Genomic DNA, 26,086 nt, shown 5'->3' on the forward strand with positions numbered 1-26,086 from the left:
CCCTGTCTTCCCCACCCTGGGGCTCAGGGAGCTGGAGCGGAGGTGCCTGGCCAGGCAGGTGTTTCTCCTGTGGTGGGTGGCTGGGCAAAGGCACCTGTCTCTTGGCACCAACCAAACCAGTCTGTGCCTCTGGGCTCCATGTTTCCCTGACAGCAGCTCCTACCCACCTTGCCTCCTCCCCCCAGCCCTACCTGCCCCTTCCCACCCACCTGCCCACTGTCCCCAGCCCCTGCCCTCTCCCACACTGCCCTGATCTGCTTGGCTGGCCCCACAGGTGTGGACAGCTTCTTTGTCACTTCCCCTTGGGCACAGGTAGAAAGTTCTAGGGCTGGGCAGCCCCTCCTCCACTCCTGCTTCCCCAAGTGCCATTTGGCTGTGGCCCAGGAAGGGGGGGGCACAATGGCAGGAAGTGGGGGAGCCCTCCCCCCCCCCCCCCGCCACCTGGCCAGCTCCCAGCTGGATCTATAAAGCTTGTTACAGAGCTTCCTGGGTGGGAGTGAGGGGAAGGGAAGCCTGGGTCAGACCCACCTACCCGCTGGGAGTGAGCCCCTGCCTCTCTCTGGGCCTCAGTTTACCTCCTGGTGCTGAGGCAGCAGGAGGAGGCCCTGCCCTGTGTACAGTCTGGGAGGTGGGGGTGAGGTGAGGAAGGAAAGTGCTTCCTGTCCGTCAGGTTGTGTTTACCTGGGGCCACAGGCCCTGGCAGGTGAGCTTCAGCTCAGAGCCTTGTAAGGCCAAGGTAGAAAGCCCGTGTGTGGGGGTGGGGGGGCTGGGGGAGGGGCAGAGGCCCAGCTAGCAGGGAAGCAGGATGTGTGGCCTTGGTCCACACAGAGCATCTCCTGTGTACACACACCTCCCGCACGCTAGGAGCCTCCATGCATGTAGGGAGGATGGGTGAGGGTGGCTGAGGCCAGAGTGGGCCTTTCTGTCCTGCCCTGCTGGAGAAGCCTCATGTCTCCCACATGCCAAGGGCAGTCAGGGCCTGGCCCCCAGTTCTTCCGTCCCTCCCGCCTCTGCCTGGCCTCTCCATCTGCTCAGCATCTTTGGAAAAGCCCAGTCTCTGCCTGCTGGCTTGCCAGGCTCTGGAGGATCAAGATTCCTTCCTGAAAAGAGGAATGTCCCCTCACTTCCTCCCACAGAGCCCTTTCTCCCATCCATCGCCCTGGGGACCCCAAGCAAGGTACTCTGAGTTGTTTGGTGTTTCTGTAGTATAAGGACACAGCGCCCCCTGGGGGTGTGCCGGGCGGGACCCCGCACTGCCCAGCTCCTGGGTCCTATCCTATCTTCCCTCCAAGGCTCTGGAGACTTTGTACCCAACCCATCTTCACCCCGTATCTCTATCTCCAGAGTAAACACCATTTACAGGGCCTAGTTGTGGCTTAATTTCTTCCACTTACTTCTGGCTCTGCGGACTCAGCCCCCAAAGGAGGAGGCAGGGGGCTTCCATGTCCCCTTCCCTGGCGGAGTGAAAGTGCTTGTCTCACCAGGCACCAGTGGCTCACACCTGTAATCTCAGATACTCACGAGACTGAGATAAAGGTTTGTGGTTTGAAGCCAGCCCAGGCAGGAAAGTTTGTTAGACTTTTCAATCAACAAGCTAATAGCTGAAAATGGAGCTGTGGCTGGAGTGGTAGAGCTTTAGCCTCAACTGAAAAAGCCAAGGGACAGGGCCAAGGTCCTGAGTTCAAGCCCCAATATTGGCACACGTGTGCACATGCGCGCACGCCCTCACACACACATACACACACACGTGGGTAACTCCAAGGCCATCTCCCCTGGGATGTGGGGGATTTCCACCTGGAGCTGGACCCAAGAGCCCCATCCCAGTTCCGTGTTTTCCCAAATGGCCTCCTCAATGCCAGGAAAGATGCCAGAGATAACCATGCTAATTGCCTTGATGAAAGTCACCAAGACAATCGTCCAGATGTTTTCTTCTCAGCTTCCCAGATCGACTTCACCCTCTGATCCCCCCCCTCCCAGGGGCCCCCATCCTTTCTTTCCATGTGGGAGCTTTGGGGGGTATGGGAGACCCCAGTGTGATGTCCGGGCTGTGAACCTAGCTGGGCTAGGCTACTGCCCCTCCCCTCCCTGGGGCGGGAGCCCAGGTGTCCTAGGGTGGTTGATGAGTCAGTGTCAGTCTCTAGGCTGACCTCAGCTTGTGCCTGGTGGGCTGGGGGAGAGGGCAGGGGACAGTTTCCTCTGATACTAGCTGGTGACTCAGGGGCCCAGGGCTGGGGCCTTTCCATGACTGTTGGCTAGGGCTCAGGAATCCAGAAGAACTGGTCATGGGAGGGCGGGAGGGCTGAAACTCCTCCTTTGGCGCCCGCCCAGTCAGCCATATATCCAACCCACGGGAAGCCTCCCATCAGATCAGCGGCGATCTGAGGTGAGCTGGTTGACTGGGAGCAACCTGTCCGCTTGCACTTGCTACTCTCACACCTGATTCTTTTGGGGCTCAGCCTTGAGGGTTCAGCAGTGTCTTTGAGCCACACAAGAAGAGGCTTTCTGTGGCCCTTTGGGATTGTACAGCTTGCAGAGTGAGGTCTCCTACCTCTGGCCATTCTCCATCCTCCGGACACTGAGCCATGGCCTCCATGGGGCTGCAGATGCTAGGCATTGCCCTGGCCGTGCTGGGCTGGCTGGGCGCCATCCTGAGCTGCGCACTGCCCATGTGGCGCGTGACGGCCTTCATCGGCAGCAACATTGTCACAGCGCAGACCAGCTGGGAAGGACTGTGGATGAACTGCGTGGTGCAGAGCACCGGGCAGATGCAGTGCAAGGTGTACGACTCGCTGCTGGCGCTGCCGCAGGACCTGCAGGCGGCCCGTGCGCTCATCGTCATCAGCATCATTGTGGCCGCCCTAGCTCTGCTGCTGTCGGTCGTGGGGGGCAAATGTACCAACTGCGTGGAAGACGAGACCACCAAAGCCAAGATCATGATCGTGTCAGGAGTGGTGTTCCTGCTGGCCTGCCTCCTGGTCATCGTGCCCATTTCCTGGACGGCGCACAACATCATCCGAGACTTCTACAACCCCCTGGTGGCATCAGGGCAGAAGCGGGAGATGGGAGCATCTCTGTACATCGGCTGGGCAGCGTCAGGGCTACTGTTGCTTGGGGGGGCCCTTCTGTGCTGCAGCTGCCCGCCCCGGCAGGACAAGCCCTACTCAGCCAAGTACTCGGCCGCCCGCTCCGCCCCGGCCAGCAACTATGTGTGAGGCACCGCCACCCCGCTGTCCCCTCTGTCACTTGGCATTTGCTTGGACTGATGAGCTCAGCAGTCACCTCAAGATGGCCCTGGCCTGGGCCCCTGGCTGTGGAAAGCTGTGACTGAGGCCTGGGGACATCTCCCAAGGCCACCTTGAGCTCTCAACCTCAGCTGGACACTCTGCCTGGATGGTAATTCCAGCTTTTCTTTTCTTTTTTTGCTGGAGGGACCTGGGCACACCTAGCCGGCCTCAGGGTGCTGGGTGTGGATCTGGGCTCCGGATGGTGACGGTGACCTAGGCCTCACCCACCCACCTGCCCTAGGAATGGAGCCTGAGTGGATGGACAGGTTTGAGAGTAAAAACTGGTCTGGGAAGTGCTGGCTAGGGCAAGGCGAGGAAAGCTGCCCTGCCTTGCTGCCCTGTGGCTCAGCCCCTCGGCAGGACCCCCATGCCTGGAGATTGCCCCCCACCCCACAATCCTCTTTGTCTTAAGGATACTGGCCAGCAGGTGGAAGGTGGGGGGTGCTTTGCGCTCCCAGGGAGTCTGAGACTCACCCTGCTCTCTGACTTCTCGTTCATTTGTTTGTAATTTAAGATCTGTTTATCACTTTAATTATTATTTTCTACAATAAATGGGAAATATGCACGGAAGCTTTGTTGTGATTCTGAGCATGAGCCGGGCAGGGCTGGGTGCGGGGAGGGGGCCCATCAGGGTCTACTGTGACCAGATGTGTGTTGTGTGTGTGTATGTGTGTGTGTGTGTGTGAAAGAGAGAGCATATGGCCTGGGGCTTGAGCTCAGGGCCTGGACACTATCCCTGAGCTTCTTTTGCTCAAAGCTAGTGCTCTACTACTTGAACTACAGCTCTGTTTCTAGCTTTTTTGGTAGTTTAGAGGAGACTTTCCTGCCCAGGCTGGCTTTAAACCATGATCCTCAGGTCTCAGCCTTCTGAATAGTTGAGATTACGGTGTGAACCACCAATCCCTGGCTTCAAAATTTAGAAATCCACCAGGCACTGGTGGTTTACACCTGTAATTCGAGGTCTCCAGATTCCTGGTTAAAAACCAGGGGCTGGGAATGTGGCTTAGTGGTAAAGAGCTTGCCTAGCATGCATGAAGCCCTGGATTTGATTCCTCAATACCACATAAACAGAGCAAGCTGGAAGTGGTGCTGTGGCTCAAGTGACAGCTAGCCTTAAGCAAAAAAAAAAGCTCAGGGACAGTGCCCAGGCCCTGAGTTCAAGTTCCAGGACTGGCAAACAAACAAGCAAACAGGAAAAAAAAAAAGAAAGAAAATAAAAAAGAAACAACAACAACAAAGAAAACAGAGAGGGCTGGGAAGGTAACTCAGTGGTGGAGCGCTTGCCTCGCATGCATGAGGCCCTGGGTTCGATTCCTCAGCACCACATAAGCAGAAAAAGCCAGAAGTGGTGCTGTAGTACCGTGCTAGCCTTGAGCTGAAGAGCTGAGGGACAGTGTCCAGGCCCAGAGTTCAGGCCCCACAACGGACAAAAACAAAAACAAAAACCAAACCAACAACAGAGAGCACTCTTTCCTTCTTTTCCTTAGTCTGAGATGAGGACTTAACTCCTTACCTGCCGATTCTGCTCACTGGCTAGCCCTCTGCTAACTGAACCATGTCTCCCAAGCCCTTCTCTTTCTTTCTTTTTTTTTTTTTGGTCAGTCATGGGGCTTGAACTCTGGGCCTGGACACTGTCCCTCAGCTGTTCAGTTCAAGAGTAGCATTCTACCATTTGAGCCACAGCTCCACTTCTGGTTTTCTGGTGGTTTATTAGAGATAAGAGTCTCATAGACTTTCCTGCCCCTGCTGGTTTTGAACCATGATCCTCAGATTTCAGCCTTCTGAGTAGCTAAGATAGGGTCTCATTAGGTGGCTCCAGCTGGCCTTAAACCTGACGCCCCCCCAATCTCACCTACCCACCTGACTGCAGGAATTATAGGTGTGGCTGAGCCTGGCCAGGATTACATTCTTTCTTTTCAAACAGAGGGGAAACCGGTCTTGCCCTCCTCAGTGGGAATGAGTATGGGCTGGCTTGGCATCCATGTAGTTGACATATCAGAGAAGGCGGGACTGCTTGAGGATTCAGTTTTTATTTTTTATTTTTTGTTGGTCATGGGGCTTGAACTCTGGGCCTGGGTGCTATCCCTGAACTCTTCAGCTCAAGGCTAGCATTCTACCACTTGAGCCACAGCGCGACTTCTAGCCTTTTCTGTTTCTGTGGTGCTGAGGAGACAAACCCTCATGCAGGCAAGGCAAGCACTCTACCGCTGAGCCACCTTCCCAGCCCCAAGTTTCAATATTTTTGTTAGGGATTTGGAGACAGCCTTGTATGGCTCCAGCCTGACCAAACCTGCCCACAAGTGTCCCACACATGATCCTTTCTGTTGTGGTTGTTTTATTTTTTCCAGTCCTGAGGCTTGAACTCAGGGCCTGGGCACTGTCCCTGGGCTTCTTTTGCTCAACACTAGTGCTCTACCACTTGAGCCACAGCATTGTTTCTGGCTTCTTTCTGAGTAGTTTATTGGAAATAAGAGTCTCACTGATTTTCCTGCCTGGGCTGGCTTTGAGCCACAATCCTCAGATCTCAGCCCTCTGAGTAGCTGCTAGATTATTAGACTTTGCCAGAGAACCATGCAGACATCCAGGTACAGAGAACAAAGAAAGGTTTATTGCTGGGAAACGAGGCCGGCAAGACCCCTTCTCACAAGAGAGCAGTAAGAAGAAACACCAACTATTATCTGAGGTGACCTATATAACCTAGGAGGTTTAGGAGGGGCTAGAAGGGGCTGGGAAGTGGAGACCCTGGTGTAGACATGTGGGCCAGGGGCCTCATCATGGCAGACTAGGATTTATGGCTGCTACCCAAGTAGTAGATAAGGTCCTGTAGCTGCTCAGACCTGAAAGTCACACTAAGGGGTTCTTGCTGCCTTCTATGGTAGTAGCTGCCCCAGAGGAGGCCATCCCAAGGTAAAGGGGGTTAGAAGTTGATTATTTACTGCCTTTACTACGTGGGCCTACGCGTTGTCTAGGAAGGGAGCATGCTAAGCTGTGGGGTGTACTAAGCTATGGGAAAGGAGCTCAGTTCGCTAACAGTAGCTAAGCAAGATTACATGCGCGAGTCCCTGGTGCTTGGCTTTTTTTTTTTTTTTTTTGAGACAGGTTCTCCCAATGTAACCCAGGTTGGCTTCTGTGGTGATCATTATGGAATATTGACATAGTGTATTACTGAATAGGGAATATACTGAGTATATGTGTGTTGTGAAATAGCATGAAATATTAAGCTGTGAAATTAGGAGTTAAAACTATGGAATACAGAGATAAGTATACACCCAGGGAGCCAAAGATGTTTCCAAGGCAACCAGCTGAAGCAGAACCTGCAGTGATAACCCGACATGGCCAAAAGCAAAGCAGCCCAATCTAAAACATAAAAACCCAGGGCAGCGGAGACCCAGTGAGACGACCTCCCTGAGCAAGTCAACTCCAGGTCAGACCGATCCTCCACTGGAGCGCCTCCCCAGGGTGGCCGCAACTCCCTCCAGCGATCCGGAGCAGCTTGGAAGACACCCTGGACCAAGTGACATGCCACATGAGCTCCCTGGATGCGGGGCGTGCTCAGTAGAATTAGGCATAAGAGTTACTTACTGGTGTAGATTAATACTGGAAAATTTGAAGCGTTTGAGTAAATTGAATGAAGCAGTCTAAGTGTGATGCTGTCTGCGTGCTTGGCACAGGTGGGCAGCCTTCTGTTTGCACATGGACACAGAGGGCCTGGTATGGGGAGATGGGCTTCTCACCTGCAGGTGGTTAGGGGACAGCCTGGATCCCAAACAACACAGGAAAGTGGCCACACTCCCTTTGCACACTCTGTAGACACCATCGGACACAACCCTCTTGTGGTCACACTTAACACTCAAGACCGCTGTGCCTAAAGAACTGGGGTCATCTCTCTTCTCCTTTATTTGCTCATTGGTCAGGACACCTGTGGGAAACAGTCTTCTGGACATCCTCTCCTCCCTGCTTTACCCCAAGCACTACACATGGTGGTATGCAATCAGAGCTCAAGCGGAGCCGACTCCTCCTAAGGAAAGTGAGGCTCTGGGAATCCCACCTGAGGGTGCTGCTTCCTCTGCTGGATGGGGGTGCACATTGCTGCCCTAATGTCAGTGAGATGTCCAGACCCATATCTCAGAAGGCATCTTGTTCACCAGTGGCCCACTCAGGCGCGTTCATGTCTAGGCCCGTGCCAGTGACAGGTGAGGCTCAGGTGAACCCGAGTGTAGACTGCAGCCTTCTACTTTCTATCCTCAGTCCACTAGGCAGTGAGACCCTGACAATCAGTTCTCTCGCTGATAGGTGCTGGGTATAGCTGAGCAGCCGCCCTTGACAATCTCCAGACCTTCTGCCATTGCAATGTGTGGAGTTGGTTCCAGGCCTGATGTTTGACTCTTTGGTGAGGATCACTCTGTCAGGACAAAGTCACAGTGCGCAGTGGGTTCAGGACATGGAACACCTTCATGGGCCATGCTGGCCTCATTGTTGACTGCACAACTCCAAGTCCCATGACTTCTCAAGGAGCTCCAGAAACAGGTGGCTAGAAGCCACATGGCGGGGGAGGGGGGAGGGCTCTTTTATCTTAGCTACTCAAAAGGCCGTTGGTCAAAGCCACCCCAGGCAGGATGATCTTGAGACTCTGATCACCAGTGAACCCAAAAGCTGGTAGAGCACTAGCCTAAGACACATAAGCACAGGGACAATGCCCAGGTATGAGTTCAAGCCCTAGGTCCAGTACAAGGAAAATGCAGCTGGACATCAGGAGGACAGCTGAGTGGGTCAGCCCTAGCACCATTTAGGGCCAGCAGGGGATCCATCTTTCTGGATGTTTACAGAAAGGGTATCTTCCTTGACATTGATATCCTTGTCGTCCTCCCTAACTACGTGGCATTATTCTCCATGTGGATTCTCCCTCGTTGAAGCAGACCCCTGCAGAAGGAGTTGCTGTTTCCACCCACTTGTTCTTCTAGAAGCAGCAGCTGAGCATGGCTATGTCTGAGTGTCCAGTGTGGAGGTGTGTCCCTTGTTGAAATCCCTGGCCTGGACCTTCCCAAGAACAGGATAAGTGCGTCTGTAACATGGATGTGGATGGAGTCCTGACAGATCCTTCATAGACTGATGGAGGCCAAACTGTGCTCACTGGAATGAGCAAGGAACACAGATCCTTGTTTGCAAAACTTTGGACTTGGCCATTTTGTCCTATTATGACTGAGACTTGAGTCTATTTTATGTGCTAAGGGGTATTTAGGTTTCTGGTTTGCTTTTTCCCTGCACCTTCAACTGTGTGGCTAGTCTTTTCCTTATCTACTAAGAGGCAAGAAAGGCTGCCATGTTGTTTCTGTGCACAAAGTCAAGAACTTCATGGATGAAACCTGTTTATCAAATCCAGAACTTGTCACTGGCAGGTTTCTGAATATGGCCAGCCCTCCATGGACCTCCTCTTCCTCCTCTTCCTCCTCCTCTTCCTCCTCCTCTTCCTTTTCCTTCTTGTCCTCCTCTTTCTCCTCCCCCCCTCTTCTCCTTTTGGTTGTTCGTGGGGCATGAACTTGGGGCCTGGGCACCCGTCCCCGAGCTCTTACGTTCAAGGCTAGCACTTCGCTGGTTTAAGTCCCAGCACCACTTCTGGTTTCCATTTAATCAACTGGAGATAAGAGTCTTAGGGACTTTCCTGCCGGGGCTGGCTTTAAACCACAGTCCTCAGATCTGGGCTTCCTGAGTAGCTAGGATTACAGGCCTGAGCCTCCTGTGCCTGGCTCCCTCTCTCTTACTAGCATTGGGAAACAATTCCTCAATTCTGACATGTTAGCAGCAGTACAGGCAGCATCAGTAGCAGCATCTTCCTGCATGAAGCCCTCCCCTGGTGACTAAGTCTGATCTCCTTGCAGAGGCTACAAGCTGTGGATTCTCAGAACCACCCACCTCCCTGGCCAGCCCTAAGGGTGCCGGGTACATCCCTGGCTAGGCCTGGACTTGACAATTCCTCCTCTACCATTTGGGTGGCCATTGTGATTTGCTTAGCTTGTTTAGACTATTTAGAGAAAGTGGAATGAGCACTCACTGCTCTGAGGAGGGTGAACATTCTCTCCCTTCATTGGGTGGACAAGGGTGGTGGTATTCATTCCCTACTTCTGCCTAAAGTCCACTATCATCCTGTAAAGTTCCTTTGCCACACCCAGTGTGAAAATGAGAGTGTCTCATTCACACTCAAGATTCAGGAAGAAAACCACAATGACTAAACTCCAGTAGAAACAGAATTTTCATATGATATTGAGTCAAGGCTAACATGTGTTTTACACTCATCTTCATCCCTATAAGTAAATATTTTCCTTTCCAATATGCATTCATATACAATGTAAACAGGTAAATAATCCACACTTGAAATAATTGAAATTTCCTATGGTCTCCAGTGCCCAGTGTCTCTGAGTAGAATGGTGAATCATCTGTCATGGCTTTGAAGCACATGGCTCTGTCTGCACTTAGTGGAGGGGTGAGGAGTGAGGCTTAGCAGAGGCTTTTTCCTCTAGGACCTTTGGAGCCCTGGGATTTTGGGTGGGCATCACACACTGCCTCTCCATCAACCCTCATGAGAAACTCTGGTGCACCCTGACAAAGGCTGGAATAGCTGAAGAGTAGGGAAGGGAAGGTCAGAGCTCAAATTCTCTCAACAGGAAGACAACCTAGAGAGGAGAGAAGGAACTCACAGGAAAGGGTGCAGAGACCTGCATCACAGTGGAAAAGTCAGATCATAATAGAGAGGGCAGAGCCAGGGGCAGGTGAGAGTGCCATGCCCATGGCTCTATCGAGATATCAGCTACTATATAGAGAAGTACAGAGGACACTCAAAGCATTGAGGGAGTCCCTGCATGGCAGTGTATGTAGTGCCAGACATCATTCTGATACAAGTAGAACATTGTGCATAAGTGATCCTTCCTGCATCCTAGATTTGAGGTGAACGGAAGGGGGGAGGGTGGCCTGGGCCACATGGCAACTGTCATTCTGACATTAGGCAAGGATTTTATAGGACTATGAGTATGTGCTGGATGGGAGGTCAAGCAAAGGTGATGTGTGGCCTGGGCCACATTGCCACTGTCATCTTGACCTCAGAGGACATTGTACATAAAAGATCCGGAGTGTGTCCTAGATTAAGCATCCAACGAAGGTGGCTGGTGGCCTGACCCACAGAGCCACTGTGGTCCTGACATCAGGAGGGGATGTGGAGGAAAGATTCTGAGTGTTTTTGGATTGGAGGTTGATGTAGGGGAGGGTGTGGCCTGGGCTTAGCCCCCTGCCAGCCAGAGCAAAGGGAGACTTTTTTTTTTTCTTTTTTTAGTAACGTTTATTAACTTGAAGAAACTGCTAGAACAAATACCCTTAGGTGCATATAAATGTCTAAGGCATTGCTATATAGACGGAAAAGAAGTATACATGTAATAAAGCCCATTTACCATTGTATAATTGTTAGCCCAGAAGCCTTCCCCCTCATGGTTAACATGCTCTTTCCCTAGACAACACTAGGCCCATGTAGTAAAGGCAGCAAATGATCAGCCCCTACCCCCCTTTCCCTGAGAGAGCACCCTGTTGGGATAGCTATGAACATATAAGGCAGCGAGATTCCCCCAAATCCCAGAGATGGGGTCTTGCTGGTCCTCTTACTGGCAATAAACCTTTCCTGAGTCTAATTTTCTCTAACAATAATGAAATGCAAAACCTGTGCATTTAAATAAAATTTTCTGTAGATATAATATATACTTATTGCTAGACTAAGTTGCTACATAAACACATTTATTACAGTAAGTGAAGTCAGTGCATCAATATCCATGTGCCATGGACTCCCAGTCGGGACCATACCACCCCTCAATACACAAAAATTGGTTTTCAGAGGGGTGTGTCCATGATCTTGACAATTTAATTTATAAATATTCAGACAGAAACATTTCATGGCTTTGGGGCTGGGAAGGTGGCTCAGTGGTAGAGCACTTGCCTTGCATGTCTAAGGTCCTGGGTTCGATTCCTCAGCACCACATAAGCAAAAAGAAAAAGCCGGAAGTGGCACTGTGGCTCAAGTGGTAGAGCACTAGCCTTGAGCTGAAGAGCTGAGGGACAGCGCCCAGGCCCAGAGTTCAGGCCCCACGACTGGACCCCCCCAAAAAATTTCATGGCTTAACATCATTGAAACAAATGAAAATAAAAGATATTAATGTATCCTGAAGACAAAATAATAGTACTAACAATAAATGACATGAAATACTTTCTTTAAAAATCTGTCTCAAAGGTTTTATTTTGTGGCTTACTTTACACTTCATTGGGGAATACCTTTGAGATTTTTTGGGGGAGACATTCTTAGATGTCATTCTTAGATGTTTTGTCCCTTTCTCTTCCTGGGGAGAGGGGTGAAGCCGGCTCCAAGCTTGATCTTGGCCTTCTGGAGGGAGGTCCTCTCCTGGAGCACAAAATCATGTTTTCCCAAGGGGAAAACATGTCTGCGTCATCAGGAAACCTTAGCTCTGATGGAAGAGGGAGAGAGCTAGTCAGCAGTACTGATGGGGACTGGGACACACCAAACATTTGAGAAGCTCCTATAGACCAGCTTTGAGCCAGGATGCTGCCATCCCTGCAGTCCAGCTCCAAGAGCTCCAAGGCTCTGAGAGCCCTGCCTGGGAACTGAATCTGTGGAAATCTATCTTGTCGTGCTCAGGAAAGAACTTGGGAGTCCAGCTCATGCCAGCTCCACCTGGACATAGCACAAGGGATTCCCCTCCTGCCCTCACTGCAGTCTTGATGATCAGATGTCCAGGCACAGTTGGCTTTCCAGAATGCACAGCACCTCCTGGAAGCACTGTCCTACTGAGAACAAGGAGGACTCCAAGCACCACCACAGGGTGGGCCTAGACTCAGGCCCCCTGCACAGCATGCATTCCAGCATCCTCCAACCTGGTGAGCCCTGAGCCTTTCTTGTCAGCTCCTCTTTCTCCCTAGTCTCCTCTGGCCACAAGTCTCCTGTCTACTAAGTCAACTGCACTCAACCCCTGCCCACATTCTAGTTTCTCATTCACATTCCTTAGCCTCTCTAGGTCTCTGAATTCCTTTCCTGGAAGAAGGGAACCCATGCCACTATGCAAGAAGGGTGCAGGAAGCTAGCATAGGCTTTTTTTAAAAATTTATTTTATTTTATTTGTGAATATACTGTACAGAGGGGTTACAATTACATGGGCAGGAACTAGCATAGGCTTGATGACAGGAAAGTGGCAATCTATGCTGATTATCCAGGCAAAAAACCTGATGGGGCCTTCATCCCAGTATAAAGAACAGAGCAGCGACACTATGCACAGTAATCTGGTGGTCCAAAATCACATGACCTCTCTTTCTCTCTGTCCTTTTGTCTGTCTCTCTTCCTGTCTGTCTCTTTCTTTCTGTCTATATATCCCAACTACTGTCTCTCTGGGTCTCTGTCAATCCGTCTGTCATCTTCCTAAGACGTTGGGTACTCTCCACTAATTGTGAAGAGGAACATATCTAGAACATCCCATGGTCTCTGAGATCTTTCTCTGGGCCTGCACCTGGACTTGATTCTGTTTTGAATCAGCTTTCCACATCACTGACTGCGCTCCTGAAAGTGTGCTTTTCTGCCACTTGCATGGATTGATCATATGACATTTGGTGGACTAAGATTGGATACTTGAGCATTGGAAGGGCATCTTTCTTCAATGATCTGGGGAGAAAACAAGGGTTTCCTGGATGCTAGGCAAGTCCTTTTCCACTGGGCTACACCTCAGTGTGAGGTTCTCTCTGAAGCCATGCTTCCCATTTGAAAGTGCCTTCTACTGAGGGCTGCCGCCACCCTGTCCCATAGCAGCTGCACCTCTGCTTTCCACACTGATGGTCTCCCTGCACTGTCTCTTCCCTCTTCTGGTAGACTATATAGGGCGTGGCAGGGCAGTGCAGGGGCAGGCATGTCCAGCAGCCACTTGGGCAGTGATGACGCCTGACGCATCCAGTGCCTACTTGGGGCTTCATGTCTAATGGCTACCTTCTGCTGCTGCTCCTGCCCAGCTGTGCCCATGTCCACCCTCCCTCTTCTGCCTTTTCCCTGGCTGTCTGCTTCTGACTTACTTTGATCTTCTGAGACCATCTGCACAAGCTCCAGGTTTTCTGGCTTGTACCCGTGCAGCAAGTATTTGTTCATAGCCTTGAGGATGACATCCCGCATCTTATCCTGGTTGGTCACCTGGGTCAGAACAGGAAAGAAACCATCCAGGCCAGTGCCTAGTATGCCTCCCTTCCCACACATCAGTAGCCAAGGATCCTGTGGAGCCCTCTCAGTGCTCAGCAGAGGAATCACCCATGGTGCAATGCGGATATTTCAACTCTTCCTTCCTAGGTGTGGTCTCTGGGAGGTAGGATGGGTCTTGTCCAGAACTCTTCCTAGCTCTCTTCTCAGCAGTGTGCTACTTCCTTCCAGCCTGGATGCCGTTCACCTCTTGTGGCTACAGGCTAACAGAACCAATGTAAATGGACAAAGGACTTACAACAGACATTCGCCCAAACCGAGAGGGAGGAAGCCCAGAGTCCAGGGCCCAGAGCCTCCTACCAGCCAGGCCTGCTCTGGGCTAGAGGATGAAGTGATGGGAGACACAGCCCCCACCCTTATCCCGCTCCCCTGTGGCTCTGAGAAGAGCAACAGGAGGACACAGCCTCCCAGATGGCTACTAGTGACAGCCATTGTGGCTGGTAGCCAGGAAGGGGCTGAGCAGGATGAAGTGTCATAGACTCTCCATGAGGAAGCATGACTCCAGCACACTTGAGGGCTTTGAAGAGGAAAGAGGCTTCTCTTGAACTGGGCCAGTTCACTTGGGAACAGATTCTGTTGTGTCCAGGATGAACACCACCCAGACTCCCACCTTCCTGATTAACTCTGAGGCCACCACGTGGCTTTGGCCCGCTTTGGCCAACCACCATTTCATTGGGATTGCAGCCTACTCAGCAGCCTCCTCTCCCCGTGTCAGAGACAACCCATTCTCTCCCAGGAAATCCACTTCCTTCAAGGCTAAACCTCGGCTCCAAACATCAGCTTCCAGATCTTCCTTCCTCCAGGGAAAATCAAAGAGGTCATAGTTGGACTCAGCCTTCCACAGTGCCGGACTTCACCTCCCTAATCCCCGTTTCTTCCCCTCAGGGCTCCTCAGGGGCCCCAGTGTGTGGTTTGATTGAGATTCTTGCCTAGGGACTGGACACACTGCCCCCTCCCTCCCTCTTTCCCTCCTGGCCTGTGGTCAGGTGAAGCACTGAGCACTTCCCACTGCCTCCAGCATGTTGTGTTCTTCACACCACTTCCCACCAGAAGGTCACCTTGAGGAGGGCACAGAAAAGGACATGCAGAATGCCACAGAGCTCTGCCTGCCTGAGGCCTCCAGGGGAGCTTCCTGCTGTCCAACTCACCACAATGTCTTTGTAGACGCTCCCCGCTCCTGTGTGCTCCCACAGGATCACTCTGATCAAACAGGCATGTCCTACCTGCTTGTTGTATAGAGACATGTGAAAGCTGCCGCCGCCCACTCCTACGCCACAACTCTGTCTGGCTGTTGCTTGTGCTGGAGGCTGAAGGGAAGGCTGGGCTGCTGGTCATCAAGGTTATCCCGGCAGTACCTGGAGATGACAGGGAGATGCAGGCCCTGAACTGGAGGGACAGCAACTGTGGACACTGACACTGATGGGTGCCCCAGCCTGTGAGGCAGGTCTTGGAAGTCCGTGTGTGTGGGGGGGAGGGGCTGTGTTTCAGTCTCAGGCTCTGCACCCATAGCCTCACCCTGGCTGGGTTCCTGGATTCCCCACTGAGCCAGGAAATGGGAGACTTAGTGCTCCAGGAAAGAGCCATGCATATGGAGCCTCAGGTGAGCCAGGAGCTGCTGGAGGCAGAGATGCTGTGGGGGTTCCAAGAAATCCTCTGGAGGGGCTGGGAAGGTGGCTCAGTGGTAGAGCACTCGCCTTGCATGCTCAAAGTCCTGGGTTCGATTCCTCAGCACCACATAAGCAAAAAGAAAAAAGCCGGAAGTGGCGCTGTGGCTCAAGTGGTAGAGCGCTAGCCTTGAGCTGAAGAGCTGAGGGACAGCGCCCAGGCCCAGAGTTCAGGCCCCATGACCGGACCCCCCCCCCAAAAAAAAAGAAATCCTCTGGATAGTGGTCCAGCCAGGTGCCTAGGAGTCACGAGATGGCACTAGGGGCAGATGGGCGGGAAGTAGAGTCTGAAGAAAGGCCAGCATTCCTGTGATCTCCTTCACACCCCTGTGATGGTGGCTGCCCTTGTAGAGACCAGCACAACCCAAGCACCTTTTGGTTGTATCCCCAGTTCAAGCCAACCCAGGGCAGGCCTGCAGAGAAACTCCAAGCAGCAATCCATGACCAAATGCTGGGAGCAGCTTTGTCCTCTTCTTCTCCCTCTGTCCCACTGTCTTCTCCTCTCTCTCTCTCTCCCCCTGAGCCTCTAGATGCTAGAATCCAAGAAGGCTTGCTGTCTCGCCTGGCATGCATAGGGTTCTAGGACACCTTCTTGGGAGATCTGCTGCCTCACTCCCCAGGAACCCCACAGGCCTGCCTCCCTCCACACCATTCTACCAGTTCTCACTGACGCTCCTTCCTAGCAGCATCTCAGGGGCTCTGACCCAGGCCTACTCTGGATTTCAGGGTGAGCTGGGCAAGCCTGCATGGCATGGGCAGTGGTGAAGATGGATTCTCACAGGGCTCAGCCCTGGGCCCCTGCCTCGACTCCCAGCCTGTCTTCCTCCTGCTGCAGATGAAACCCTGCACCCAAGGTTCTAGTGACAAGCACAAGAGTTGAGGGCTCCTGAGTTGGCCCAGCCTCCCTCCACCCCCAGCATGCACGTGTGCACACACACACCTGTTACCACCCCAGAAACATGCACCCTCTCTGGAGACCAAAGCCCACTCACTCCCAGAGCTGGTCCCAAGGGACATCCTCACTGGAATAGGTAAGAGTGTCAAGTCTGTCCAGAGGATTCTGTAGAGACTTCACAAGTCCTGAACCTGTTGAGGATTTGAGCATCACTGGCCAGCCCAGGAGAGTCAGCACATTCCAGCTCTTCTCACTCCACTCCACTCATTGCCTGGAAATCAGCCCTTCCATTGTAGCAACTTCTTATCTGCCATGGAAGAGGATGAACAGCTCCTGGCCTGGTCAGCTTAGGAGTCGCGGTACCTTCTCTCTGCCCCCAGCCATCCCTGCTCTGTCTACATCTAGGTTGGGACCCTCTTCCCAGAAAGACTCGGCTTCCCTCTTGCTAAAGACACTGCATGGTCTGAGGCCTCAGGGAAACAGAGTTACAGAGAACCCACAGCTCTAGAGCAGACACTGCACCGCGCCAGCCTGGCCTGGTCCAGCCCACAACCTCCACGTGTGATTCCCCAGGCACTGGCAACTGCCAATAAGTGAGTTTCTGTAGGCACCCCACTCACCAGGTTCCATTCCCAGGGCTCCCAGTGCAGCTGAGGAATCCTATCTCATTCGAGTTGGCGCTCACCTTGTGAAAAGCAGGTCCAGGACCTGCTGGGTATCTGCAAACCTCTTGTAAGTATTGAAGGAGGTGTGAATGAAGATGGAGTCCCTGATCAACTGGGCAGGCACCAAGCGCTCCACCTGCTTCTCCAGTGTGCCTGCCGCAAGGAACTCTGACCCGCAGGCCTTGTCCATGCACTTTGTCTCATAGCAGGGAGAGCCAGTGAGGAGCAGGGACATAGGAGTGTTGGGCTGGCCAATGGTTTCCTGCCCTCCAACCCCCCATGTCACCTGGGAAGTCCTCCAGAACAATCTCCAGAGACGGCGGCAGAGGCCAGGGCGCACCCAGCGTGGACAGTCATGCCCCAAGCCTCCTCTCTGCCCTTCACTCAAGAGGTGAGCCTCCAAACATCTTCTCAATAGACATGATCCACGGCTTGTGTGGGCTGTAGGTGCCTGGAGGGACCAGGGTTCTAAGTCTTCTGAGCCATTGTGATGTCATCTCCACAGCTCTTCACTTGAGCCCTTCTGACCACACCTCTTCAGAGTCCCTTGTTCAGGCTTGTTGAGGTGTAGCCCATTAGTACCACTGGCCAGTGTGACCCCAATCCCCCAGCCCATTGTCCCCTGGCAGACCTGGGGGCAGTGGCATCCATCTTCAGGGAGATCTCTATACACATGGGGTCATAAACACACCTCCCCCTCCATGTGACCCTGGACATGACTCTGTGTCCCCCAGAGACTCCCATGACCCCGAGGCTCTGATCCATGTGGATCCCCTTGATCAGCTGTTCAGGCTCCTAAGTCCCCGTCTCACCTAGGACAGGAAGTGGCACATATCACTGAGGCACTCCCTTGCCAGGGGACGATTGCAAGGAGAGCAGGGACACGAAACCAAATGCCACTTGACCTCTTGGCCACAAGTTCCTCTGCACCACAGGCAGATGCAAATGAGTGAGACTCAGAGATCAGGCCCTTGTGCCACAGACCTGCCCATGCTCTCCCATAATTCAGTCCCATGTCTCAACTCTGCAGATGGCCACGGTGCTGGGTGTCAAACTCACTGGAACCTCCTGGTGCTCAAGTCTGTGTGTCCCTCCCCTCAAGATAGCCTGGCCTCCACACCGGACTTCTACATCATGGACCGGGTACTGACCACTAAGACCCAGTCCAGAAAAGCTGTGGTTTGGGGTGGCTCTGTCTCTCCTGGTTTCCTCTCTCCTTCCTATCTGCCTTACCTCCCATCTCTCATTCTGAGGACTATCTGAGATGTTGTAGGCGGCCTGGTGGACAGGCCTCTGGGGTAAAGACGCACCAAGTCCCATCTAGCAGACAGAAAAAGCATCACCAAGGCTCAGGCAAATGGGTTACTACCACTGCCCCAGCTTCTGTCTCAGAAGAGGCTGCAAGCACCACTTCCTGGAGACCTGAACGGTGAGGCCTGGCTGGAGCATGCCTGCATGCACAGGAGCTAGGATTGCTCAGCTGGTTGTCAGCACTGACTTAGGCATGGACAGCTAATGCCATCTCCATGCCCCGTGTCCTGTCTTGTCCAACCTTCTACCTGTGTCCAACCAACCTGGCCTCATCCCTGGACATACAACTCTTTCTGTTTTCTTTCCTGGTGTCTTTCTCACTTCTGCCTTCATTTCTTCCTTGTCCTGTGAGGTTGTGACCGGAAGAGAGATCTTTTGGACACTCCCACTCCTGTCCTGGAGTGGGTGAATGGATGATATAGTGAACATTATGGAATACTAACATAGTGTGTTATTGAATAGGGATATATTGAGTGTATGTGTGCTGTGAAGTAGTATGAAATATTAAACTGAAATATGGAATATACACCATAGCTAAGATATGGAACCAACCCAGATGATGAATGTAGATGAATGGATCAAGAAAATGTGGGGTGTATATATGATGGAATTCTACATCTCCATCAGAAAAAATGATACCTCTCCATTTGTTAGGAAATGGAATGACTTGGAAAAAATTATATTAAGTAAGAAACATAGGTCTCATGGTTTCCCTTATTTGTAATAACTAGTATATATCTAGGATAATCTTACCAGACAAGCAGAAAAGATCAAAAGGAACATAAAGGTGATGTTAAACAAAATTAACTCCAAGATAGGGACCCAAGAGGTTTTATTTTTCTTGCTGTTGTTTTTAATGTACTTAAAATGTACTATGTGATTTTTTTTTGTTTCTTTTGTATGTTCAAAATTAACCCCAAGATAGGGACACAAGTTATTTTATTGTTCTTGCTGTTGTTTTTAATGTACTTAAAATGTACTATGTGACTTTTTTTGTTTCTTTTGTATGTCCTTCCCCCATAGTATAAGCCATTTTCACTGTATTTGATTCTGGTACCCTGCATCTTGTATATACATTTTTCTAATATGGGGAGGGGAAGGGAAATAACAAAATGCTGAAACAAGGATACAGGTTGACCCATTGTAACAATGAGAGGTACAAGACACTATGTTGAAAACCAACTTTACAACTTGGCGGGGAGGGGCAGATTTGGGGAAAGGGATGGTAGGGGAAAAACAAAGCAGGGGTTAACAATACTTGATAGGAAATGTACTCACGTATTAAAAAAAAAACTATAGAGGGGCTGGGAAGGTGGCTCAGTGGAAAAGTGCTTGCCTTGCATGCATGAGGCCCTGGGTTCGATTCCTCAGCACCAGATAAGCAGAAAAAGTCGGAAGTGGCACTGTGGCTCAAGTGGTAGAGAACTAGCTAGCCTGGAGCTGAGGAGCTGAGGGACAGTGCCCAGGCGCAGAGTTCAGGCCTCACAACCAATAGAAAACAAAAACAAAAACAAAACAAACCCCAAAACTATGGAATACAGAGATAAGTACACACCTAGGGAGCCAAAGATGTTTCCAAGGCAACCAGCTGAAGCAGAACCTGCAGCGATAACCAGACATGGCCAGAAGCAAAGAAGCCCAGCCTAAAACATAAAAACCCAGGGCAGCGGAGACCCAGTGAGACGACCTCCCTGAGCAAGTCAACTCCATGTGGGACCAACCCTCCACTGGAGCGCCTTGCCAGGGTGGCCGCTACCCCCTCCAGCGATCCAGAGCAGCCCCTAGATGGACTCCTTCACCTCCAGACCAAGTGACATGCCACATGAGCTCCCTGGATGTGGGACGTGATCAGTAAATTTAGGTATAAAAGTTAGTTATTGGTGTGGATTAATACTGGAAAACTTGACGTGTTTGAATAAACATAGTTGAATAAATAGTGCGATGCTATATGCGTGCTCCGTGCAGCTTCCAACTCACCTTACTGTGTCTGCCTCCTCATCCTCTCATGGACCAATGACATCACAACAGCTAAAACTCTACTTCTGACGTCAATCATCTCAGCTCTAAGAGCCAATATGGGGATACTCTCCCCACATTTGGCCACCTTTAAAACTCTTTTGAGCCAGGCACTGGTGGCTCATGCCTGTAATCCTAGCTGCTCAGGAAGCTGAGATCTGAGGATCATGGCTATTGAAGCCAGCCTGGGCAGGAAAGTCCATGAGACTCTCATCTCCAATTAACCAACAACAAGCTGGAAGTGGAGCTGTGGCTCAAGTGCTGGGCTAGGGCATAGGACCTGAGTTCAAGCCCAAGGTCGGGCATGCACACCCTCACCCACACATGCGCATACCCTCTTTTGCCAAACACAAGGCTTTAGGGATTGGTGTGCTGGATGGGGGTCAAGGATACCCTCATCCTGGAGACAAGAACCAACAAAACTGGGGGGTTTTCATCCCCTGGGGATGCATTTAATAGGGGGAGCCTTTGCCAGCCAGGGGTGGGGTAACCCGTGAGGATGGCCAGATCAGGTGGAGGGTCAGAGGTCAGCAGAAGGCTGGGGGTGGGCCTTCCGGTATAGGTAGATGATGCCAGAAATGAAGCCATCCTGGGCCAGGGCTCTGGGAGCCACCTCCCGCTCGGATGTGGCCAGCTCCCAGTGGTCTACTGGCTGGGCTACCAGGCATTCCCATGCCCCAGCCCGCTCCAGCTGGTCCAGGGAGGCCTCCAGCGCCTCCTTGTAGGGAAGGTTAGATGGATTGGTCCTGGTGGTCAGGCACACCAGCCCGCCTGGAAGCAGGGGAGGCACAGGGATGCTGGGTCAGTGCAGGGCTCCCGTTCCAGGCCCAGCCTGCTGGGGAGGGTCGTCCCTTCCCACTCCCATGTCCACCCCACCTTCAGGTTCCTGAAACTCTCCAAGAAAAAAATTCTGTTTGGTTTCTTCAGCTTGATTAACTCCTACATACCCTTCAAAGCCCAAACAGCCTATATACTGAGAATATTTATTTATTTATTGTCAGTCATGGGGCTTGAACTCTGGGTCTGGGCACTGTCTCTTAGCTCTTCAGCTCAAGGCTACCGCTCTACCACTTGAGCCACAGGCCGCTTCTGGTTTTCTGGAGGTTTACTGGAGATTAGTCTCACAGACTTTCCTGCCCAGATTGGCTTTGAGCCATGATCCTCACATCTCAGCCACCTGAGTCTCAGCCACCTGAGTAGCTAGGATTACAGGCATGAGCCACCAGCGCCTGGCATATACCGAAACGTTTTTCCCCCTTTCTCTAGCCCAAGCTAGCCCTGAACCCTTGATGCTCTGCCTCAGCTTCCCCAGTACTGGGATTCCAGGCGCACCTCACCAGGGAGTGGCTGGCTGTTCATGCATTCTGCTGGAGGACAGGGCTGTGTTTCCATACACAGGAAATAAGCCCGTGGACACTGAACCTTGGGCAAGAGACCCTGCATGTCTCTAAGACTCAATTTCCCCATCCCATGTGAGCAGATGGCCAGGGTTCTGATTGGCTGAGAGGCCTACCAATCACAGGCTGGTACTGGGCCCAGTGGGAATTTCTAGCCTTTCTGAGCCCAAAGCTTGTTTCTCTTCCCCCAGGCCAGCAGGACATGCCAGCATCTGATGACCTCCTCGGCTCTAGGAAGACAAAGCCTGTCCAGACCTGCACAGGCACAGCCACATCAGGGCCGGCCAGGGAGATGTCAGGATAGAAAGGGCTTCTGGGCTGGAGCGCCAAGCATTCAGGGTGCAGCCTCTCCCAGTCAGCACCCCTGCCCCTGAGCAGAGAGTCGCCTAGAACCTGCCTTTGTTGGCCCCATGGATGAACTCTGCCCAGCTTCCACTGTGCACCCTTCGCTCCTGCAGCTACTTAGCAATCACCCCGGGCTCCAACAACAGCAAACATCTTGTGACCAAAGACAAACTGTCCCCAGAGAGAATAGCCAAACAGCAATCCTCCTGCCAGCCAACAGTGACCTGCTCATTTCTGCTCCCTCAAGTTTGAACAACTTTCCTGGAGTTCTTCCAGAGACAGAGACTGACATTGTGGTCACCTGGCCATGCCAGGGCCTTAGGGTGGTTCCACCTGCCTCCTCTACCCCAGTTCTTTAACCAAAGCTCAGGGGGCATCCTGAAGGTGGCTGGCAGTGTATTCAAATGCTGTTCCCCTCCCCACCTCCCCGCTTCCCGCGTCAGTTCTGGGGCTTGAACTGAGGGTCTGGGAATTGTCCCTGAGCTCCTCTGCTCTGCCACTTGAACCACAGCTCCAGTTTTGGCATTTTTGGTGGTTTACTGGAGATAAGAGTCTCATGGACTTTCCTGCTCGCACTGGCTTCAAACTGCAATCCTCAGATCTCAGCCTGCTGAGCAGCTGGGGTTAGAGGTGGGAGCACCATGTCTTGCCTGAGCACCAGCCCGGCCATGGCGGCGTTTTATCTGGTATATGGGGATGTCAGGCTCTAAGGGGGACTCCTGAAGACAGGGAGTGAGTCTAAATTCCCATTTCAAATTCAGGAGAGAGAATCCTCAAGGCCACCTCTGAGTTAGAAGACAAGGGTGTTGAAGAGAAGAAATCTCTACTTCTAGAAGCCGTACAAGCTGAAACAAAGGCTTGGGGACATGATTCACCCAACTGTCACCACTGTCCTGTGGGAAGGGACCCAGGGATAAGAGTGGGGACAAAGACTGTGGATGGGGTGCAGCTGGCAGAGACAAAAGGCTACAGAACCCTTCTCCCTGCTCAGAGCCTGAGTCCCCCTTCCACTGGAGGTGTGTGGAGTGGAGGCCTGGGCTGGCAGCTGGGGCTGGGTGCCCTCCCTGGCCTGTGGGTACAGTGGGAAGGGGTCTGGGGGAAGGGGAGGGTATGGGAGAGGGGGCCACTCCTCACCTGGCTTGGTGACTCGTAGGAGCTCTGGTATCACAGTGCAGGGCACTTGGCCGTGGCTGAGGGCGCCCACTATGAGAACAGCATCGAAGGTCCCTGTGGTGGAGAGTGGGGTGGGTGTGGCCTCAGACCACCCTAGAGGCCAGGACCCCATGGTGGGTCCTGGAGAGGGACAAGCCTGTCACCAGTCTCTGCAAGACACAGGTATCAAGAGTACACCCAGAGCTGGGCTCCTGTAAGATGCTGGAGAGGGGCTCACAGAAGTGAGGGGGAGGGTTGGACTGGGAAGGGGGTTCTCCATTTCTGTGCTGGGGCTTGAACTCAGGGCCTGTGCTGTCCCTAAGCTTTTTCTCTCAAGGCTGACACTCTACCACTCGAGCCACGGCTCTACTTCCAACTTTTTGGTGGTTCATTGGAGATAAAAAGAGTCTTACAGACTTTCCTGCCTGTGCTGGCTTTGAACTGTGACCCTCAGAGCTCAGCCACCTGAGTAGCTGGGATTATAGGGGTGAGCCATGGGTGCGTGGTGGGGGCTCTCTTCTTGTGATGGTGAATGATGGCTTTGGGGTGATGGGGTGGGCAGGGAAGTACCTTCAGGGCTGGGCAGAGGCTCCTGGCCCAGGGTGCAGAGGCTGAGCTTCTGGTAGAGGCCACGGGCTTGAGCCTGCTTGAGCATCTCTGGACTGCCATCCACCCCGTGCAGCTGAAGGAAGCCTCGGGCCTGAAGCTGGGGTGTGGGGGGGGAGGGGGGCTGGAGTGATGGCCCTGCCCTGCCTTCAGCAGCTGGGGCTCTGCGCCCTGGGAGGGTAACAGACTTGGCAGATAAACCAGAGACAGGAGGCAGGAATGGGTCAGGGCCAGAAGGATGTGTGGTCAGTGAGGTGCTGGATGAGGATGGGCAGAGAATGTGGGGAGCCCTCACCTGGGAAGCTACCAGGCCAGTGCCGCAGGCCACGTCCAGGATCAGGGACTCAGGAGCCAGGCCTGGACAAGTGTTTATGAGACAGTCCACTGCAAGGCGGGGGGCTCGGTACTGCAGGGCGGCCACGTCCTGGGATCAGAGGGTGAGCATGTACCCCAGCATGCTCCAGTGTTTGGGGAGTCCCTGTGCTAGCTGAGCTGGTGTGGATGGAGATCTGGCGCTAGTGGGGATACAGTGAGGAGAGATTCAGGTGTATGGTGGCTTCTAGCACTGGGGGGGGGGGGAGGGCATCCTGTTGACGATAGACCCCGCCCCGCCCCCTCCCCCAAGCTCGGCCTGCAGGGCACCTTAGCTCAGGGACTGCGGCCCTCCTGCAGCTCCAGGCAGGCTCAGCATGGGGAGCGGGGCGCAGGGCCCCCGGGCGGGGCCTGCAGTTACCTGGTCGTAGTCCTGAGCCCAGCGGTCGTAGAAGTGGAGTGTTTGGGCCGGGTCGGTGAGGCCGTGGGCGGCCTCCACCCTGGCCCGCACCTCCTCCGGGGCCATCCTCGGGGTCACGGCTTCCCCAGGCATCCCGGGTCCGCAGGCTGGGTCAGCGGATCCGCCCCTCTCCCTGACACCCGGGCCGGGCGGCTCCGCACGCGAACTCACTGCAGGCCCAGAGCTCCCGGATCCCGGGGCAGGCGCCCACATCTCCAACCCCCCTCCCCCGCTTCCTGGACGATGATTGGGTTTCTGCTGAGACAAAGCAACCAGTAAGAAGAGAGCACAGGCAGCCCGCCCCCTGGCCCTAGCCAAGGCTCCTGCCCTCCTCCCCCTCTCAGCCTCTCAGTGTCTCTGCAACTGTGCTAACAATTCTTTATAGAGCCGGGTGCTGGGTGCTTGGTTAACAGGCCGGCGAGTGTGGGTACTGGATTCGAACTTTTAGTTGGTCTTCATAATTTAATTAGCCACATTTTATTGCACATTCTGTAAGGATCGCGGTTCGAAACCAGCCCAGTCCGTGAGCACAGTCCTGAGCCTCTCCAGTGAACCACCAGAGAGCCAGGAGTGGCGCTGTGGCTTAAGGGCAGGACGCCAGGCTGGGGTGACAAAGCCGGGCGACAGCGCCCTGCAGGCCCCTGAGCTCTAGGAAGGACAGGACTGGACAGAACATCTGGAGGACCGAGATGCCAGGAGGAAAGGCACAGCGGGGCCCCTAGGACAGGGGGCCCTACGAGGGGACACTGGCCGGGCCGAGGAGGGGGCGCAGACAGCGGTGTCCCGGGAAGCCACAGAAGCAGAACCAAGACGCGGGTCAGCCAGGCTCCGAGGTCCAGACCGTGCAGTGACCACGCGGCCTCCCTGTCCTTTCTGACTCCACAAAAGCGTAAGGCTCGCGACTGACTGGAAGATGGAAGATGGGCCTCGTCCTGTGGCTGCTGCACAGTAGAGGAGTTCCTGTCTGCCCTTCGCCACCTTCTGCCTCCTTGTGTGGCTTAATGGAATGAGTAGCCAGATCAGAGCCCCTAGAGTCGGGCCTCTGGCCTCTAGGATCACAGGTGTGTGCAACTGTGTCCAGCTAGGTTTTGCTTCTGCATTTTTTAATTTCATATAATATCCCTTCCTGGGTTTGAAATCAAGCATAAGAAAGCTATTTGGGCCAGGCACCAGTGGCTCAGCCTGTAAGCCCAGCTATTCAGGAGGCTGAGATCTGAGCATCGTGGTTCAAAGCCAGCTCAGGCAGGAAAGTGGCGCTGTGGCTCAAGTGGTAGAGTGCTAGCTTTGAGAAAAAGAAGTGCAGGGACAGCACCCAGGCCCTGTGTTCAAGCCCCAGGACAGGCAAAAAAAGAAAAGGAGAGTTGGCACCGTTGAGGGGCGTGTACCAGAGGGTAGGGGGGTGGGGAAGGTGAAGGGGGTGAAGGTGGCCCATGGTACTCATTTGCGTATATGAAAACCCAACCATGACCCTGGTTAGACTTGTTTTCAGATATGCGGAGAGGTTAGGGAGAATGCTCCAGGAAGTAAAGTTGATCTGGATACATTGTTTATGTGTGTGGAAATACCACAGTGTAACTCCTTGCACAACTCATGCTAATAAAAGTTACCACGGAAGAAAATAATCCTGTGAGGATAAACATGCATTGATCATTTCTGTGTACTTCTGGGGAAAAAATAGTGAAGATTAGAACTGAAATGAC

General features: G+C 53.0%; 2 protein-coding genes across 11 annotated transcripts; one reads left to right on the forward strand and one right to left on the reverse strand.

The window, feature by feature from the left end:
- The first annotated feature begins 2,352 nt into the window (after window positions 1-2,352).
- On the forward strand, window positions 2,353-3,854 carry Cldn4 (claudin 4). The gene has a single exon (XM_070035536.1). The coding sequence runs from the start codon at window positions 2,583-2,585 to the stop codon at window positions 3,210-3,212; it is 630 nt and encodes a 209-aa protein (XP_069891637.1). The 5' UTR covers window positions 2,353-2,582; the 3' UTR covers window positions 3,213-3,854.
- Window positions 3,855-11,541: 7,687 nt separating this feature from the next.
- Window positions 11,542-24,601, reverse strand: Mettl27 (methyltransferase like 27). Of its 10 annotated transcripts, none has more exons than XR_011375116.1 (7): window positions 24,348-24,601; window positions 23,910-24,038; window positions 23,579-23,714; window positions 22,991-23,083; window positions 14,712-14,918; window positions 13,386-14,621; window positions 12,320-12,984 (listed from the first exon to the last, which is right to left on the reverse strand). XR_011375116.1 is itself a non-coding variant. In XM_070035539.1 (7 exons), the coding sequence occupies exons 1-6, from the start codon at window positions 24,597-24,599 to the stop codon at window positions 14,831-14,833; spliced, it is 792 nt and encodes a 263-aa protein (XP_069891640.1). In that variant the 3' UTR covers window positions 14,551-14,621; window positions 14,787-14,830. The 10 variants fall into 10 exon arrangements, 3 of the variants coding, with proteins under 3 accessions (XP_069891640.1, XP_069891639.1, XP_069891638.1); XR_011375115.1 differs by having other exon boundaries at window positions 13,386-13,500; window positions 13,615-14,918; XR_011375118.1 differs by having other exon boundaries at window positions 12,322-12,984; window positions 14,787-14,918; window positions 24,348-24,600.
- Between the last annotated feature and the right edge of the window lie 1,485 nt (window positions 24,602-26,086).

The sequence above is a fragment of the Dipodomys merriami genome, unplaced genomic scaffold (assembly GCF_024711535.1).
Source record: "Dipodomys merriami isolate MVZ:Mamm:240054 unplaced genomic scaffold, mDipMer1.0.p SCAF_26, whole genome shotgun sequence".
In the NCBI taxonomy this organism is placed as follows: Eukaryota; Metazoa; Chordata; class Mammalia; order Rodentia; family Heteromyidae; genus Dipodomys; species Dipodomys merriami.